Source organism: Catharus ustulatus, chromosome 26, assembly GCF_009819885.2.
Source record: "Catharus ustulatus isolate bCatUst1 chromosome 26, bCatUst1.pri.v2, whole genome shotgun sequence".
NCBI classification, from domain to species: Eukaryota; Metazoa; Chordata; class Aves; order Passeriformes; family Turdidae; genus Catharus; species Catharus ustulatus.
In genome coordinates this window covers 7,627,744-7,646,553 of record NC_046246.1, presented here as the reverse complement: position 1 = coordinate 7,646,553, position 18,810 = coordinate 7,627,744, and the positions used below count along the sequence as shown (strand labels likewise).

General features: G+C 56.9%; 1 protein-coding gene across 3 annotated transcripts; it reads left to right on the top strand.

Moving 5' to 3' along the window:
* The first annotated feature begins 1,606 nt into the window (after window positions 1-1,606).
* Window positions 1,607-18,791, top strand: ASAP3 (ArfGAP with SH3 domain, ankyrin repeat and PH domain 3). 3 transcript variants are annotated; one of them, XM_033080915.2, is made up of 26 exons: window positions 1,608-1,787; window positions 5,508-5,580; window positions 6,157-6,302; window positions 7,756-7,830; window positions 8,115-8,164; window positions 8,426-8,552; window positions 10,499-10,584; window positions 11,358-11,433; window positions 11,555-11,641; window positions 11,928-12,037; window positions 12,270-12,339; window positions 12,829-12,916; window positions 13,382-13,430; window positions 13,519-13,706; window positions 13,821-13,954; window positions 14,337-14,431; window positions 14,699-14,879; window positions 15,252-15,340; window positions 15,452-15,567; window positions 15,657-15,724; window positions 15,900-16,007; window positions 16,129-16,372; window positions 16,457-16,730; window positions 17,223-17,367; window positions 17,507-17,629; window positions 17,899-18,791. In XM_033080915.2, exons 1-26 carry the CDS (start codon window positions 1,665-1,667, stop codon window positions 17,971-17,973), a joined length of 3,000 nt encoding a protein of 999 aa, XP_032936806.1. In that variant the 5' UTR covers window positions 1,608-1,664; the 3' UTR covers window positions 17,974-18,791. The 3 variants fall into 3 exon arrangements, with proteins under 3 accessions (XP_032936808.1, XP_032936806.1, XP_032936807.1); XM_033080916.2 differs by having other exon boundaries at window positions 1,609-1,787; window positions 15,255-15,340; window positions 17,899-18,790; XM_033080917.2 differs by lacking the exon at window positions 17,899-18,791 and having other exon boundaries at window positions 1,607-1,787; window positions 17,223-17,366; window positions 17,502-17,628.
* Window positions 18,792-18,810: the final 19 nt, after the last annotated feature.

Genomic DNA, 18,810 nt, shown 5'->3' with positions numbered 1-18,810 from the left:
GGGGATGTCCCGTGCGATTTGCGGCCCCTCCCCACCCCCCCGCGCAGTCCCCAGGCCAGCCAGGAGATGGCAGGGCCACACCAGCCAAGGGACCGGAGAGATCCCTTGGGGCAGCGCGGGGGAAGCCGGAGGATCGGGGGCTGCCTGTCTGCTGAGAGGCTCTTATCTGGCCAAATCCCTCCTGCTCCAGTCTTGCCCGGCCTGCAGCCTTTTAACCTTCTGTCTGCCGGAGCCCTGCATCCGAGGGAGATGTTCCGGAGCTCGTCAGAGGTTGGTTCCCCCCAAACTGGGGGAGGACCCACCAAACCGTGGGCTCCCCTGCTTGCCGGTGCCACAGGGGTGGAATCTTTCCAGCGTAGCCGTTCACCTAAGGCTTGTGATGGCTCTTCCTATAGCCCAGTCCCCCTTAGCACTACAGCAACAGCGGGTTAGAAGAGGGCTTGGGCTGGCCCTGGTTAGGCACAGACCTAAGTTTTACTGAGCCCCACTCCTAGTCCACCATCCACTGTGGGTGAGGAGTGCAAGGGATATTGGGGGTGGGAGGGGGGTCGGTCTTGCAAAGCCCCCTTGCACCCACGTTGCCCTCTCTCATGGCAAAGCCAGTGAGGCTTCTTGCCCCTTTCTGTTCCAGTTTGTCACCAGCCCCAGCCCTGCAGTGGGATGTGCTCAGTGTCTGTTCAGCTTCATTGCCTGCTCCTGAGGTGTCCAGGCTTCCAACCCATCCTCCGGGAAGAGCAAATAAACACGAATGGGACACCAAATTCCATTGAGAGGTGGGACGAATGAGGGGACAGGAGGGGGAACAAAGAGGTCGCTTCCAGCCGGACAAAAAGCCAAGGGTTCCAGTAATTATCCCCCATCCAAGGATTGTCCCCTCAGGGTCCTAGGAAGGGCAGGGGGGTGACCTAGGAGGTGACCTCTGGTTAAAACGGTGTTTGGAGCGGACTGGCCATCATTATGTGCGTCTCCATCTTCTATCAAGATGGGGAGAGGTGATTTCTGGGGTCCCTGGGAGAGGTGAGTGCTAAGGGGAGGCGGGTTCCGGGCGGAGGTGGGTGCTGGGGTCTCCGGGTGCTTGGGTTAGGTGGGTGCTGGGTGCCTGGGAAAGGTAGATGTTGGCATTAGGGGTTTGCTGGTGCCTGGGGAATGCGGTTAGTGGGGTTAGGGAGATGCTGGGTGCCTGGGAAAGGTGGGTGCCGGGTGCCGCGGCAAGGCTGGGGGTGCGGATCCACCCAGACCCCAGCGTTTTCTCTTCGTCCCACCACTGCACGGGGGAACCCCGCACCCCCTACGTCACGGAATGGGGGTAACGGGAATGCTTCTTGGGGAGCACCGCGGCTCTTCGCCTTTAACGGGCGGACGGGTGGGACCGCCGCGTGACGGCGGAGGGGCGGGAGCGGGCGGAGGGAGGGGCGGGGCGGCTCCCGGTGCGGCGCGGGGCTCCCGGCGCGGGGTTCCCGGTGCGGGGCGGCTCCCGGTGCGGCGCTCCCGGTGCGGGGCGGCTCCCGGTGCGGCGCTCCCGGTGCGGGGCTCCCGGTGCGGCGCTCCCGGTGCGGGGCGCTGAGCCGGGCTGAGCCCTCACCCCGGGGCGCTCCGCAGGGGAGGCCCTCCCGCCCCCCGCGCTCCCCCTGCCGCCGCCCAGTGTCCCCCGTGCCCCCTGCACCATGCCCGAGCAGCTCAGCGTGGCCGACTTCTTGGCCGTGACCAGCGAGGACCTCAGTTCCCCGGCCGCAGCCTTCGCCTCCAAGATGCAGAAGTGCCGGGGGGCCGTGGGGGCTCTGGAGGAGGTGAGCGGAGCCGCGGGGGTGGTCCGGGGGTCTGACTGCGCATCCCACCTGGGAACATCCCGAGCATCCCGCCTGGGAGCACCTCCGCACCAATAGGTGCTAGTCCCTTGATGCTTGCGCCCCCCTTGGGCTTCTCTTTTTTCACCCCGAGACTACGCTGGTCATCCTAAACGGGTGGTTTGCGACCCTCGGGTGGGGGGGCGTTTACATCTTCCGATCAGTCCCAGCGTACTTTTATGGGGGAGGCTAAACCTGTAGAAATGAGCAAAGAGTTCTTTAAAGCTCCAGGTGCCCCCCGGGGCCAGGACATATCCCCCACCACCCCGAAGCTAGGCCAGCCTATTTCCCTATTTCTAGGGCCGGGGCATCCCCACCTGCCCCTCTCGGGGATCAAGGCATCCCTCCTCGGGGCTTGGGCGTTCTTTTTTCCCACCGGGACCAGCACACCACCCCTGTCCCTGAGCCCAGGACATGCCCCCAGAGAATCAGCCCCACATTTCTATCCACTATCGAGTTCCTGTGCTGGGGCCAGGGCCTCGATGGGATGTGGTGTCGTTGGGGGGTCTCCTCCTTGACCAAAGCCAGGGAAGTATTTTCAGCCTCTCCCCAAAATCATGGACAGGTTTTTTGGGAAGGGTGGAGGGAGTGTGTGCCTTCATCCTCCTTCTCCCACCTGGAATAAAGGCAGTTTCCAGCTGGTCCTGTGGCTTATGCCAACTCCTCTTAGCTAAGGAATGACTTTGAAGGAGAGCCAGGGTTGGCAGGGAGTGTAGGGCCCCAAGTGCCAGGACTGCTGGGATACCTGGGGGCAGTGGCATGAGTGTCCCAGGCCTGGAAATCTGGGAAGACACCGTGTGACATCCTGGTCCCCATCAGCACATGCTGGTCACTGCCATGGATCCTCTTCCCACTGGGGAAGGGGGATGCAGTTCCAGCCAGTAGGGAGCAGCAGGGATTTTGTTTGGCTCCTTGGAGAGACTGCAGTAAGGGATGCAGGAATGGAAGGAGACACATCCCTCGGGAATTACAGGGGCTCTCTGGGATTGGCTTAGTAAAGATCCAGGACGCATGAGATAGAGCTGGGAATTGTGACTGCTGCCATATGTGCCATGGAGAGCACAGGTCTGAACCCCCCATGCCACTGGAAGCTCTGGGGAGGGGGCCAAACTGCTGCTAGACCTTTGGCATCCCCCTGGTCCCAGCACGAAGGGAGGAGGGAAATCCAAGCAAACCAGCTCCACTCTATACTTGAAGCCCCAACAGGGTGATAGCATGAGGCAGGGGGGATAATCAGTGGTGGGTTTGGGGATCTCTGGGGATGGGAGAGACAGTCTGTGACCAAACAGGGCCATGGTCTTTCCTGTCACCACATACTGCTGGTAGCTTGGTGAGCAGGAGGGAGCAAAGGATGCTGATCTTACTCCAGTGACTGCTGGGTGGGAAGAGATGGCTCTATCCCACCGGAAGCACTGGACAGAGCATGGCCACATGCACCCAAGATAGGGCAGAAACAAACAGGGAGAGGACTGGAGATTGCTGCTCAACATTGAGGAGACATTCTGATGTTGACTGGAGCTAATTTGTGCCTCAGTTTAGCTCCTGAGATTAAAGAGAGCTCTCTCCTCCCAGGGGTTTGTGGGGCTTCAGGATCCTTGGGGCTGCTGTGGAGACAGAACCTGAGGTCTCTGGAGTGGGCTTGGAAGGTCAAATCCAGCCCTTGTTGGTGCTGTGTGCATGTCAGAAGGGACTGGGCACCTCTGGGCTGGGTGACTGGCAGAGGCTGCTGGCAGATGAGCTCCCAGGTCACCCTGGCCCCCAGGGCAATTCCACGCACTGCTCCTGGCCTGGCAGCTTGGCACCCTGGCTCCGGCACCAGTGGCGGCTCCTTCGCTGGGTAGCACGAGCCGGCAGCCGGGGGGAAGGCAGAAGAATGGCCTCCATTGAGCGTGCTGCCCGAGGTCCCCAGGCTGCGAGCCCAGCTAGCTGTGGTGCAGGTGTGCGTTCATCCCTTTTTCCATTCCATGGGGAATTCCTCTTGCTGCTGTCCCTGTTGTGCCAATGTCCTCAGCTGCCCCCTTACCAGAAGCCCTTGACTGACCTGGGCCTGGGGGATGATGACATCTCTGCTCCTCCACTCCTGAGCAGCCAAGGACTGTGTTCCCAGCAGCCAGCCTGGGACATTGGGAATGCCGCTGCTGCCCGCAGCACTTTACAGTGATTCCCTCTGCCTTTACCACCCAAATATTTGTCTCTGCCTGCCCTGTTCCCACTGGTTGGACTTACAGGCTCCTTCCTGAAACCCTTGTGTCCTTCCCTGGATCATCCCTGCTCTTCACCAGCCCTGCATTCTGCATCCTGCAGCTGTGATCTGGCACCAGGATGAGCTGCTCTGTCCTGAACACTTGAAGGAGCATCTTTCCACACTTGCCCGGTGATGCTTCCAAACCATCTCATGCTACCTCAGTTTCCCCTTCCTAAGACTCTGTCAGGTTTGCAAGCCTGGAGCATCCAGCCCTGGCTTTCCCCAGAGGCAGGGAATATCTCTGCTCTGGAGAGCTTGGTGCACCCAGATTTGACACAGAGAAGGACCGTGGGGGGCTTAGGTGCTCCCCAACATTCTCCCCACTATAGATGCATTGCAAGGCTCCCCTAAGCAGGGGATTTGGCTCCCACCTCAGCCCCAGTCCACTCTCAGCCAGTTCATCCTGGCAGCATCCCATCTGACAAAGACAGCAGTGCTGAAGCTAGGCCGACCCTGCTGTTAGGAAATCGGCCTTGACATCAGCCTGAAAACCTTCAACAGAGCTCAAGTAGAGAGAGCCTCTTTATTGTAATTCCTCCGAGGTTTCATCCCTGCCCTTTCTGCTGTTCACGCCCTCTAAATATTTCCAGCCTGTTATCATGGCTCTGGTACCTGCAGCCAAGCCGCCCTTAACCCTTTCCTGATGCTGAGGCCAGTGTGTGCTCAGATGCTCGGGCTGGCAGCACTACAGCCCCTTGCCCTTGGGTGGGGATGAGTTTGTCGTGGTGCTTGGGGGTGGGGGGATGCAAATCAGGCCTGTACAAGTAGTAAGAGATGATGTTGATGGGGAGAGCTCCAAACCAGAGCAGGATCTGGTGGATGGGCCTGCAGGGAGACTCATGGTGCATGGGGACCATGGGCAAGACCCTGCATGGGCCAGGGGGTGTTGAAAAGCCACATTCCTTGTTGTGGTTTATCACACAACCAGCACAAGGGTTTATGGGATTTAGGTCCCCATCAGCAGGAGATGGGTCCTGTCTTTGGCTCACATATCTCACTATGGTTCTGAGCCATGGGGATGGGCTAATGTGCTTACATGATGCTTCAACCCCTCCTTGGTTGAAAATCCCTGCAAGAGCCAGCGAGGCATTTTCCATGGTTAATAGAAGCTGCTGGGATCCAAAGAGCCTCTCACCGCCTCCTACTGTCTTGCTTAAACCCTCCTCTCTGGGGCCAGCCAAAGCTCTGCCTGGCAGCAAAGTTATTGGGACCACAGCCCTGGCAGGGGACCGACTGGACGCTGTGGCTCCAGCATCCCCAGGATGCCTCCAGCTCCTTTCCCAGCCCTGAGAGCTTGGATCCCACACCACACATCTGCACAGCAGAGCTGCAGGCTTTCCAAGGGCCAGCTGGGCTGGGGGAGTGGCAGCCGTGCTTGGCTAATGAGCTCCATTTGTTTTCTCTCTTCGCTATTGCAGAGTCTGGATGGGGACCAAGCTGTGCTCCAGAGGATCAGGAAATATGTGAAAGCCATTCACATCTCTGGGCTTGGTGAGTTAGGCTTTGGGAGATGATGGGCATTCCCAGAGCATGAGGCTGGGGGTATGTGACAGTCCCATCCTCCACCAACAATGGTCACACTGGGCAACCATGGCTGCTGGTGAGCCTGGGGGTGTTTGCTGCTTGGATGCTACCAGCCTGCCAGTCTGGCAACATCCTAAGGAGCCAAAAATTATCTTAGAACTGTATAAAGAGGGAGATGGAGAACCTTAGGAAGGTTGTTTTGGATATTCCAGTACTGTCTTGCAGCAGGGTCAGACCAGCTATGCTACAGAGGTGGGTAGCAAACCCAAAAAAGTTGGGGAAGATGGATGCTGGCTGATGGTGGAACCTCATGATGTGACCTGGTAACGTGTTTAGATGCCAAAAAACTGTCTGAAATATGTATGAAAAAGAAAACTGAGAACCTTAGGGAGGTTGTTTTGGGGCACTGCTTCTGTCCTGCATCAGGATCAGCCCAGCTCTGTTACAAGGGGATGGAGAGACGGTGGGACCTCATGCTGTGGCCATGATGTGTCTGGTGCTGCATGGTCACCCCATGTCCCTCTCCGGTGTCTCCCCATACAGCCCATGTGGAGAATGAGGAACAGTACAGCGAGGCCCTGGAGAACTTTGGCAACAACCACCTCTCCCAGAACAACCATGAGCTCTCCACCGGCTTCCTCAACCTGGCCGTCTTCACCCGCGAGGTCACTGCACTCTTCAAGAACCTGGTAAGCTGTCCCAAATCCACTTGGATTTGGAATCCTCCCACCAACCAATGCAGCTCCCCTCCTTCCAGGTTAGCTGCCCTCTATCACATGCAGCAATATCTACCTCCCACCCTGGGCTCAGGGATACATTCCCAGTGCTCTCAGACTATCTGATACCACCATTACTGGATTTATAACTCACTACCAGCTCCCTGGGGCCATTGACACTGGGATCTGATGGGAAGCTGGGGCTGATATTTTAATTTTTTCCCTTTTTTCTTGCTTTCTGTTTTTTTCTCACATCAATTGCATCTCTGATCTCGCTTGCCAAGAGTAAATCAAAGCCATGCTGGGCTGCACAGTGGGGCCATGGGGAGCAGGCAGAGGCAGCTGTGAGCTGAGCCAGGAATGGCTCCGATGGAAAACTCAGCTCCTGAATGGAGATGGGTTCAGCAGCAAATCCCTGGGGGGTCCCATGGGGCCCCCTCTCTGTTCACTTTTAAATCCCCCTCTCCAAAGGGTGTTTTTGGCCCCTGGCTCTGCTTAAGGAGGAAATTGATTTCTGCTGCCCTTCCCCCAGCAAGAATCTCAGATTTTTGGCATCTTCCGTTCCCAGTTACCCCAATCTGGGCCTCCCTGCTCCTCTCCTTCCCCATCCTGGCTGTCACAGTGTGCTGGATTCCCATGCTCCGGTAGGGCTCTGCAGAACTGTCCTGGTGGAGGAGTTAGACCAGTTCTGAGGGTCCCCACCTCCTGACCCACATGCTGCTGAGTGAAGTTTCTGTGCCAAGACCCTCAACCGGCTCCAAAAAGCTGTGTTTCCCCTCCTAGAGTCTCTCTGGAGCTCCTGTGTTACCCCTGTTTTGGGGGTGGTCCTGTGCCCTGGGGCTGGGTTTCTCCCCGGGTGCTGCAGAAAACCAAAACCCTTTAAAAGAAATAGTGCAGTGGGGAAGCCCCTGTGGGTGCTGGAGCTGCTGTCACAGCTCTAAAATGGGGTGCTGCTCTGTGGGCTGCATGGAGGGATGCCAGGACAGCAGTGGGCTCCCATGTCCCCACCATGGACCCCTGCACAGCACTGGTAGGAATAGTGGTGGCTGCATTGCTATCCCCAGAGCCCATGGGTGCACTCTTTGTATCAGAGGACCATGGAGGGGCTGGTCATGTTGCTGGCTGCTGGGGACAGGAATGGGGACAGAGATGAGGTGTCGATGGGGGAAGACAGCTTTGTTTTTGGCAGCTGTGGTGCTGGTGTGGTTTGTGGGAAGGGCCACATTCGTCAGACATCTTGCAGCTAGCTCCAACAAGCCCCAGCGTGCCCTCTGCCAGGATCTTGGATTCAGCCCCACTTCCAGCCTCTTTTAACCCTTCCTGGGGTAGTGATGGAGCTGGGAGGAGGTCCCTGGAACTGGGAAGGACCTGGGGCTCCAGGTCCCTGATTTCCCCCACCTTGGGACCCTATCTCTACCTTCTGTAGGTGCAGAACCTGAATAACATTGTGTCCTTCCCCATGGACAGCCTGTTGAAGGGGCAGCTGAAGGATGGCCGCCTGGTAAGTCCTGTCCCCAGGGTCACTGATTTGATGACATTCTGCAGCGAGACCCCTGGTACTAATTCAGCTCATGCCTGTGGCCAGGAGAAGGAAGGAACCAGTACTGGGGGCTGGAAGGAAGCAGTGAGGGTTGGGAGTAACAGAAGTGAGGGGTGAAGACCTGGTAGGGACACCCCTCACCCTCGAGGGGTGCAGCAATGCAGAGCAAAGCTCTCGGCCTCCTTAGTGCCACCGGCTCTTTTGCTTTCCCTGACAGCTGCCACCCCCTCTTTCCTTTGCCACAGGATTCCAAGAAGCAGATTGAAAAGGCCTGGAAGGATTATGAGACCAAAGTGTAAGCAACACGCTGCCTCTGGCAAAATCTACCTAATCCCACTCTGCACAAAGGTGTTTTGTCCCCAGGCTGGAGCCAGGCACCAATGGAGCCAGTTTGTCATGGGGAGGGTTCTGGTCCAGCTTTTCCCAAAGGGAAAAGGGAGAGGGGCTGGAGAGGGCCTGGAGATGTTTCTCCTGGTCCCATCTCCTGTGTAGGCCCCTGCATGGGGCACCCCTCAGAGCAGGGATGTCCCCAACCTGCTTCTATCCCATTCCCCAGGGGGAAGATGGAGAAGGAGAAGGAACGAGCCCGCTTGGCTGGGGTCATCCAGGCAGAGCCAGCAGCAGCAGAGACGGCCGAGGACATGCAGAAGGAGCGGCGGCTTTTGCAGCTCCACATGTGTGAGGTGGGGCTGTGCCGGGGGGACTGGGGATTGTTCCCCTCTAGGAACTGAGTCCCAGGGGGGCACAGGGGACTGCTCTGCTGGAAGCTGAGTAGGGACATTGGAGCCTGTCCCAGTATCCAACACCAAAGCAGCCCCACCTGTGTGCTGTGGGGTTTGTCATCCCCATCCCATTGTGCCCCTGCATGGTCCCCGCTCAGGAATCCCTCTCCCCATATTGAGGTCCCTGTGGGATGCAGCTCCAGATGGGACCCATGGTGCCCCACGTCACCCCAGCCCCGGTCCTACACTTCCTTAGGTGGCATTTGGGTAAAAAGTGAGCTTTTTGGCTAACATCCATGAGGTTGGCTTTGTGGTTTTCGCCGATCCTCGAAACTGCTCCTGGCTTTGGTGGGGGGCAGTCACAAGTCACCTCAGATCCTTGGCAGTTCTGGGTCCCTGCAGTCCATGCTCAGGGAATAAGTGAAGGATGGAGACTCAACTTTAAAGCCATGCAGTAAGGAGGAACCCGGGTCTCCTGGCTCCAGACAGTCAGCAGCCCCATAAACCTTGAGGGTGGCAGAGCAGGGAACAAGTCTGCAATGGGTTGTCCCAGACATCTCCCATGTTCTCAAGGGCCAGATCCTGGTGCCACCCCATGCCTGCCCAGCAAAGAGCAGGGGTTGTGGGGAGGAGACTGTGGAGCTGGGACCCAGCCAGATGAGTCACTCCCTTGAATAGTTCCACTGTGGGATAAATAACAGCACATGGAGAGGTGGGAGCTGGAGCAGGACATGTGCACCCATGTTTCTGCATGCACAAGAGCTGTTGCTGGTCCTGGAAATGTGGGCTGGGGGCCATGTGATGCACATGGGTTTATAGGAAAATGGGTTTTGCTGCTTCCTGGGCTGAGAACAGGGTCCTGTTTCACCTCATGGAGTGGTTGTGTCTCCCCATCATGGGCTATCTCACACTCTCAGGGCTGTGGGAGCAGTTGGACATGGGCCCAGAGGTGCTGGGAGCATCCCTTTGTTCACGGGTCCCAGCCAGTACTGCCTGGGACACTCTGCTGCCACTGTCACTGTGGGACGTCCCACAGGCAGGGACAGCCCATGGGAGCTGGGCACGTGGCCTTTTCTAGGTGGGACGTGGTTCACGGGTATAGTTGTACTCCCTGACATTGACTTGGCATCTCCAGGTTGCATGGAGTTTAACAACTGCCCCCAATCCAGTGACCCCTCAGGGTGTCCAGAGTGCCTCGGGCATGGGGAGACTCCATTCCAGGAGCTCTGTCCCACCCTGGAAATCCTCCAGAGCTCAGGGCTGCCTCTCCCTCCCCTTGCTCTGAAAACCATTCCAGCCGCTGAAGCGGAGCTTGAAGGGGGAAAATCTCTTCCCTCATTATTTTGCTTAGGGTGAACGAGACTCTGTGTCTTTCCTTCCCTGCCTGCAGCTGATGGATGGGGTTGATGCATAAAGCTGAAATTCCCCATCCCATGGGGCATGTCAGCAGACCTCCGGCGCTGGTGTGCTGCAGGTGCTTGCTTCTTGGAATCTGATATTTTGGGAATAAAAGGGCCATGTCTTAAAAAACATTTGGCCTTTTTTGTTGTGGTTTTTTTTTTTTCCTTCACTCAAGCTGCCTTGAGTTTTGGTTATTTATTAACTCCAGCAGTAATGAGCAGTGGGAGAAGCATGCTTGGCTGGAAACCCAGGAGGCCTGCCTCAGTCCTTGAACTTTCCATGTCTTGGAGGACTTCCAGAGCCAGGTTTTTTGAGGGTGGTCCCCAGCGAGCTGACTTCAAATCCAAAATCATGACTTGACTTCTTGAAATCTAGCCAGTGTTTTAACCTTCCTCCCTGTGCTGGGAAGGGAATCAAGGGCTGGGCAGGCTCTTGCTCTTTCCTCTGGTATATCTTCAGCTGGTCCTTGTCTCTGTCACCTAACTAGGTGTTTTCTCCCCTTCCAGTACCTGCTAAAAGCCAGTGAGTCTCAGATGAAGCAGGGACCAGATTTTCTGCAGAGCCTCATCAAGTTTTTCCATGCTCAGCACAAGTAGGTGCCACCTGGGTCAAGATGGTTCATCCCTGGGGCAGACTGTCACATGTGGGTGGTCCCACAGTGGTTTGGGGTCTTCTGCTTTCATCCCAGACCCATAAAGCTGTTGGTGGAGATAGTGGGCAGAGGCCATCACTCTTCAGTTTTCTCTGGGGAGCTGAAATGTGCTTTGTTGTCTTGAGGAGCTGTAAATGTGACAGTGGGGCTGCAAGAGGGGCATTGGCTTGAGATATATCAGATTATTTGGTTTCTGGATAGATTTCCAGGGATGAGCTTAGCTGAGCAGCTCTGGCATTAGCCATGGGGCTTGTAATGAGGATTTTTGGAGTGAGGCTCAACATCCTCTTGCCTTTCCCGTTGCTCTGGGAGGCTGGAATAGCAGTCTGTGGGAGTCACCATCTCCTCCAGCTCTCAAATAGGGAAACTGAGGCAGACCAAGACAGTCACTGTGGTTAAAAGCATGTCTTTGACTGGGACCCTCCAGCATGTGGCTTTTGGCAGCACTGCTCCCTAGTGAGTTGAGCTGGGATTAAACAAGAGGCCAATCCTGCATCCCAAACACCCCAAATATTTGGTGTATCCAAAACCCATGGGCTGGTCTTGGCCTTTGCTGGGGTCTCTCGAGATCCCTGTAGCCAGGGAGCCACAAAGCAAGCACAGCTTCCCAGGGAGTGGATTGCCATGATCTCCTGCCACATTTTCTCTAAAAACACTCTTTTTTCCCTCTGTCTTCCCCATCTGCATCTTAATCACCCTCAACAAACACCCAGTTTCTTCCAAGACGGCTGGAAGGCTGCCCAGAACCTCTATCCCTTCATTGAGAAGCTCGCCGTGTCCCTCCACACGGTAAGGCCCTCGCACTGCAATCCAGTGCCCCCCAGACATGTCTCCCAGGGTGCCACCCCCCTGTCCCCATGCCAGGCCCTGAGAACATCCTCCTGAGTGAGGGCAGCTGCTCCCTTTCCAGCTCCGCCAAGCGCAGGAGGAGGAGGTGAAACAGCTCACGCAGACCCGCGATTCCCTCCGCAGCATCCTCCAGCTGGAAAACAAGGAGGTGAGGCCCCCAGGATGGGCAGGGGAGAGCTGAGAAGGAGCTTCGGGAGGGTGCTGGGTAGCCTAGGGTTAGTTTGGGGATGGGAAGCAGAAGGGAGAAGGGAGCTGGGTTAACCTCTCCAGGGGCCTGAAGACATTTGGATGCTGGGAGGGCATGGGGCTGTCTGACATCCTTCCTGCTGGACACACTGCACCCCTGTAAGGAAGGACAGGGTCACTTGGGGCAGCAACAGCCTCTGTGCTTCCACTTTGCTTTTTAATCGTTGTTTGTTTTTTTTTTTTTTCAGGAAAACTTGAGCAGGAAGAACTCTGGCAGTGGCTATAGTATCCACCAGCACCAAGGCAACAAGCAGTATGGGATGGAGAAGTCAGGATTCCTGTACAAGAAGAGTGATGGGTGAGGATGAGTGTTATCCCAGGGACCTCTTGGCTTCATCCTGATATTGTCAATGCTCATGGGAGGCCCCAGAGCTGGAATCTAGCTCACAGGACATTTAGCACTCTATGACTTAGAGGAAGCACAACCCCATTTCTAGAACACCATCAGGCCTCTGCTGTGGCTGGTTTGGGATGTGGACATGGGTGATTGCAGCTGTGCAATCCTCACTCCTCCTCTTCCTCCTTCTCAGGATCCGCAAAGTGTGGCAGAAGAGGAAGTGCGGCGTGAAGTACGGCTGTCTGACCATCTCCCACAGCACGGTGGGGAGCGTGGGGGCTGCAGCCATGACCCTTCTCTGTGTGCCCTTTGGGGCTTGGTGTCCATTGGATTTCAGGTTTAGTTTTGCCCAAACTGGTCACGAATCTGCCTGGCTTAAGATTCAATACAGGATGGGACTGGAGGGTCCAAAGTTGGCCCCCCATGTCTGACAGGAGTCCATAGGAGAGCAGGGTGAACTTGGCTGGGGCAGCGAGATGGAGATGAGGGTCCAGACCGAAGGGGATGGGGCTGGTTGGGAGGGAAGGGCTGCTCCCTGGCGTTGGAGGCTGGGAACTACAGGAGGAACGGAGGAACAGCTGTGTTCTCCTGCAAAGGGTCTCTGTTCTTCTAAAGTGGGTCAGACAGGGTCTGATTTGTGTGGTGGTTGTACAACCACAGTTGCCACTGGAGATGGTGATGCCCATGCCTTGGTGATAACCATCCCATCCTTTCCTGGTCCTTTAACCCACCTTGGTCCTCTCACCCTGCAGATAAACCGGCCCCCTGTGAAGCTGAACCTCCTCACCTGCCAGGTGCGGCCCCATAGCGAGGAGAAGAAATGCTTTGACCTGGTGACACGTGAGTGCCTGGGATGAGGTGTTTGACCTGGAGGTTGTGGCTGTGGTAGGACCTCTCCCTTTTTGGAGTGGTTTTCCCTCTGAAACACCTTAGCATGCTCTTCAAATGCTTTTAATCTGACTCTAGGTGTCTTTCTGGCTGTCTTTACAGATGAAGGACTGATCTCTCCAAGGAGATCTAGAAAGCTGAGACAAAAAGTGGTTGTGACAGGGCTCAGGTGATGGGAGAGTTTAATTTGTAATTAAGCAGCTCCTTTGATGAGATTTCAACTGATTCCTGCTGTCCTAGGCATCCCTAGATCATAGAATCCTAGAATGGTTTGGGCTGCCAGCAGCCTTAAAGACTGTCTTGTTCTGCTCCCACACCATGGGCAGAGACACCTTCCACTAGACGAATTGCTCCAGGCCCTGTCGGGATGGAGACACAGCTTCTCTCACTTTCTCCCCTCTCTCCCCATCCTTGCAGACAACAGGACATACCACTTCCAAGCGGAGGATGAGCAGGAGTGTGTTGTGTAAGTGCCACAGCCCATCCCTCCTCCTTGACGTGCCAGATCCTGCTCTGCCTTCCCCATCCTCCTCTTCCTTCTCCCTCCTGCCCAGGTGGGTCTCGGTGCTGCAGAACAGCAAGGATGAAGCCCTGAGCAATGCCTTCAAGGGGGATGGGGGCAGTGGCGGGATGGTAGCAGGCACCGGGGTGGATGGCGGCGTGCAGGAACTCACCAGGCTGGTTATCAGTGAGGTGAAGAGCATGCCAGGAAACAAGCAGTGTTGTGACTGTGGCGCCCCAGGTACGTCAGGGCCTGGGGTGTCTCCCCACCCTGGGTGTGAGTCGGCTGTCATGGGGGTCACAGCATCTTTGGGGGCTGGGCGTGGTGCTGAGCCCCACGCCTCTCCCACTGCAGATCCCACATGGCTCTCTACCAACCTTGGCATCCTGACGTGTATCGAGTGCTCTGGTATCCATCGGGAGCTGGGTGTGCATTATTCCCGCATCCAGTCCCTCACTCTGGATGTTCTCAGCACCTCTGAGCTGCTGGTAAGCTGCTCTCTGAGCCCAGAGGTCTCCTGGCTCCTGCAAACTACCTTCTCTGTGTCCCAAACCTCCTTCTCCTCCATCCCATCTGTCCCCAGTTTGCTCCATGGCTTGCAAACTTGCCTCTGTCTCCCCAGTGTGGTGGTCTGGACAAGGGGGGCTCTGCAAAGCCATTTGCTAAGTGGGGGGCTGCTGGCAGCTCCCCAGGATTTTCTTCCTCCTAAAACAGATTTCCATTGCCATCAGAGAGCATCATCCTGGCAGAGATGCTTCTCTGCAAAAGCCCTGGGTGGATCCAGTGGATTCCTTCCTTCTGGGATGGGATCTGGCTGGAGCAGGGTGTGGCCAGTCGGGTTCATGTCCCTCTGGTCTCCTCTCTCCCTAGCTGGCTGTTAGCATTGGGAACACTCGCTTCAATGAGATCATGGAGGCCACGCTACCCACACAGGACTGTCCCAAGCCATCGGCCAGCAGTGATATGTGAGTCAGGGACTTGGGTGTGCAGGGAAGAAGAGGAGGAGGAGGAATAGGACTGCATGGTGTGTGCCCTGTTTTTGTCCCCATGCTGCCACTGCCCATCAGCTCCAAAACAGCCCTGGGATGAGGCATCCTGGTGTCACTGCTGGATTGTGGTGGGGATCTGCACCTCTTTGGAGGTTTACCCTCTATCCTGAAGCTTCAGGAGGAGGCAGGAGCACAGGGCTTCACCTCTGGCTCCATGCCCATCCAAGCCCCCGCTTCCGGCAGGGCTGCACGCAAGGAATACATCATGGCCAAGTACATGGAGCGACGCTACGTGCAGAAAAGTGGCCAAGACAACCCCCACAGCCTCTGGGAAGCCATTCGAGCCCGTGACCTTCTGGCCCTGCTCAAGGCCTTTGTTGAGGGGCATGACCTGACCAAGCCCCTGGCCAGCCCTGAGGGTCAGGTGAGGCTTGCACCTGACAGGGAATGGATTTTTCCTCTCTGGGTGTCTGTGCTTGGTGTGGTCCTGGGCTTTGGGCAAGGATGTGATGCTGGGAAGATGAGCATCCTCAGGTCCAGCTTTCTTCTCTCCTACATGTAGGAGATGAAGCATTGTTCAGGCCACTCTCCTCTCCCTTCCATATATTGGGTGATGAAGCATCCTTGGGTTCAGCTGTCCTTTCCCTTCCTTCTTGGGGGAGATGAGCATACATGTGTCCAGCACTCCTTTTCATTCAAGGGGGAAGATGAGCATTCTTGGATCCAGTACTTCTTTTCCCTTTATCCTGAGGAAAGATGAGCATTCTCTGGGTCATCTCTCCCTCCCATCTCTTGGCAGGATGCAGGTGAGCTGCCACTGCACATGGCTGTGCGCCACGCTGACAGATCATCCCTTCCCTTGGTGGACTTCATCATCCAGAATGGGTGCGTCCCCAAGTGCTCCCAGTGTTCCCTGCTCCTCTACCTCATGGGATGAATGTACAGGATGATTGTGTGCTCTCAAGCCTTGACTTCCCCACTGCTGGCCCTGCACAGGGGAACCCTGGACCGGGTGACACAGGATGGAAATACGGCCCTGCACTATGGTGCATTCTACAACCAGCCCAACTGTCTCAAGCTGCTCCTGAAAGGCAAAGCCACCTTCACCACAGGTATGAAGTTGGGATGGGGGTTTTGGGGGTCTTTGGTAGGAGTGGTAAGGCTGCAGCTTGGATTTGTCCCCCTTTTGTCCCTTGGGCAGTGAATGCGGCGGGCGAGACGGCTCTGGATGTGGCGAGGAGGCTGAAGTACAGCGAGTGTGAGGAGCTGGTAGGTGGGATGGAGGAATGGGGGAGAAGTGCAGAGTGGGGAGAGGGACGGGACCAAGTGCCTGAGGAGGGCTTGTGTGAAGGTGGGGGCTTCTGGGACGTGTCCCTCAAGTGCTGAGACCCCTGTGGGCTGCCCCATCCTGAGACCCCCCTGACCTGCCCCATCCCTCTGGCAGCTGGAACAGGCGCAGGCAGGGAAGCTCTCCCTGCAAATCCATGTGGACTACGACTGGGAGCCCCCATCAGAGTTCCCCTATGACAGTGAGGATGAGCTGGAGGAAAAGGTACCTGTGGGATGGTGGTGGGGGGCCTCCACATCCCCAGTGAGGGAGTTGGGGGAGTGCAGACCCTTTGGGAGGGGCTGGTGGCAGTGGGACATGCCTGGAGCTGTGCATGTAACCGCAGGTGAGCCCCCTCCAGCGCTCCTTCAAGGGCACATCACCACTGGCTGCCAGCCCGCTGCCCACCTGCCCCCAGACCCGCTGGAGCTGCATGGGGATGGACATCACCAACAAGACCTACGAGACCATCCTGGTGCCCTCGCGCCCTGCACCCCGCCGGGCCCACAGCGAGGAGATCCCCCCGCCGCTGCCCCTCAAAAACCCTACACGGGGCAGCTCTCGCCCCAAACCCAGCCACAGCCCCACCGGTGAGTCAGAGTGGGGAGTCATGGTGGGACTGTGCCTTCCCCCAGGGACCAAGTTTATTGTCCCCATTGTGTGTGTTCCCCCAGAGTGCCCTGAACTGCCCCGGCAGGCATCAGAGACCCACTTCTCTGGGCCAGCAGAGGCACTGGCACCACGCAGCCTGCCTTGTGCCAGCAGCACGGGTGCCCTGGATGGCAGCCCCGGCACCCGCAGCCCCACCGAGAGCCAGCGGGCAGCGTACTGGGAAACCCGCTCCGAGACGGACCCCAGCACCAGTCGGCGGGGACCAGAGCTGAGTCCCCCACCTGCACAGCCCCTGCCAGGCAGCATGGTCCCTGACATCCCCCCTGTCAAGTTTGGGTAGGGACCCTGCTCCAGACTGGGGTTGCACTTGGTGTTTGGGGATCATTGCATGGTGCTGGTGGGTGAACTTCAACCTCTGCCACCCCCGTGGGCATGGAGAATCACTGTGAAGCAAAGGGGTCCCCACCCTCTGGGGTCTCCAAAGAAGCTGATGGTGACCCTGGGATGCAGAAGGAGACAAGGGCAGCTGTGGGGATGCTGGGTTGTCCTTGGAGACTGACTCAGATTATCTGGGAGAGCACCAAGATCCTCTCTGCAAGTTATCATATGTATTTTTTCTCTCTTTTGGGAAAATGTGGTGGGATGGGCTCATTTGAGGGAGTTTTGGTGCTAGGGACCCTTTCCATCAGCATCCAGGGTGCTGTGGGTGGGATTCAGGTCCCATGGGGGAAGCCCTGACCCCCTTGAGACCTCACAGGAAGGAAAACGGGGAGGGGAAAGGCAACAGAATGGGGGAGGAGGTGACACTGTTCCTGCTGTCACCCACAGCTCAGAGAGCACCCGCTCATACCGGCGCGTGAGTGGCATGGTGGGCAAAATGGGATTGGCTGGGTCCCCCCAGAGCCCTGGTGGCACCGAGGATCCCACTCTCAGCAAGGTGCCCCCTGTGCCCATGCCCAGGAGATTTGCTTCGGTAGGTGCAAATCCTCCTCTCTTTATTCCCAAGCATCCCAGCTCCTCTTATCTTGGGGTGGCAGATGGAGTGATCAGGGTTGCTGCCTTTTGGATTGCCTCGGTGGGGGGGGTCTGTCATCCTTTTCATTCCATTTCAGGCCAAGGGGAGGCAGAAGCGGGTAAAGGCGGTGGCTGACTGCAAGGGGGACAAGGCGCGAGAGCTGACCTTCTCCAAGGGGGAGGTCATTGTGGTGACACGCGAGGAGGATGAGCAGATCTGGGTGAGTCACTATGGCACTGACAGGTCCTGGGATCCAAATCCTGGTCCTTTTCCCCCTCCAGTTCTCTTCTGAAGGGGGCTGGGTTTTTCGGGGGGGCTGTGAATGGCAGACTCCTGCCCCATGTGTGCATGGAGAAGGGCTGGGAGGGCTCCACTGATGTGTCAGCACAGCATCTACGCCTCTCTACAGGCATAGCAGGTGAGAGGCTTTGGGGCTGATATCTCGAGATAAGACTCGCTCTCCCCTGAAGCCTTTTTCTGCACCCCCAGGTCGGCTTCATCGAGGGCGATGGCTCCCGCACTGGAGTCTTCCCTGCCAGCTTTGTCCACCTCTTGCAAGACTGACTGTGTGGTGGTGGCCCATTTGTCACTGTCCTACTGGCTGGGACTACAGCCAGCTCCCTGCTGGGGGCTTGGTAGAGCCAGGCCACAAGGGACATGTGCCCAGGATCCTGGCATGAGACCACTGTCCTCCAAGGGGGCCCAGAGACCCACGGGGAAAACCGTCCATGGATGGTGGTGGTGGGGAGCTGAGAGCAGAGAATGGACATGCTCACTGTGCTGGTGGGCTGAAGTTTCTGTGCCAGCCCCTGCTCCGGTTGCTCTTCCGTCCTTGTCCTTCCCATGGGCTCTGCCTGTCCCTTGGGGTTTTTTGTCCTTCTCTGCAAGGAATTGGAGATGGGGGAGCTGTATTTGGTGTCCCCCACCCTCTGCCAGATAGTCATGAAGCCTCCTCCTTATCCTGGAGGCAGTCATGGACTGCCAGCCTCCTGTACTCCAACTGTGAAGCCTTTGGGATGGGCAAGAAATAGGAGAGGGGGGTTTTTTTGTGTGTCCATCCTCCACCCCACATTCTGACAGCTGGTGGAGTTTGGGGATGCTTCAGAGGTTCTCTAAAACTGATAGTGAAATGCCATTCTCTGCTTTGGAGGGCGGGGAGTGTTTCAAGTGGTACCATAGAGCCCCTGCCCCATGTCCCTCATGTGGGGTGGCTGCTGGATCACCACCCCTTCCCTGGGGTGGGGGGTGGCTCTCAGAGGGGGTTTTGCAGATTTTTCTAGGACCAGAATACCCCTGTACCAGCGTCCCTTGGGTGCCTCCATATCTCCTCGCTTTAACCTTTTAATTTCTGTGTCAAACACTTAATCCTCAAAAAATATTTTAAAAAATGTTTTCTGTCTC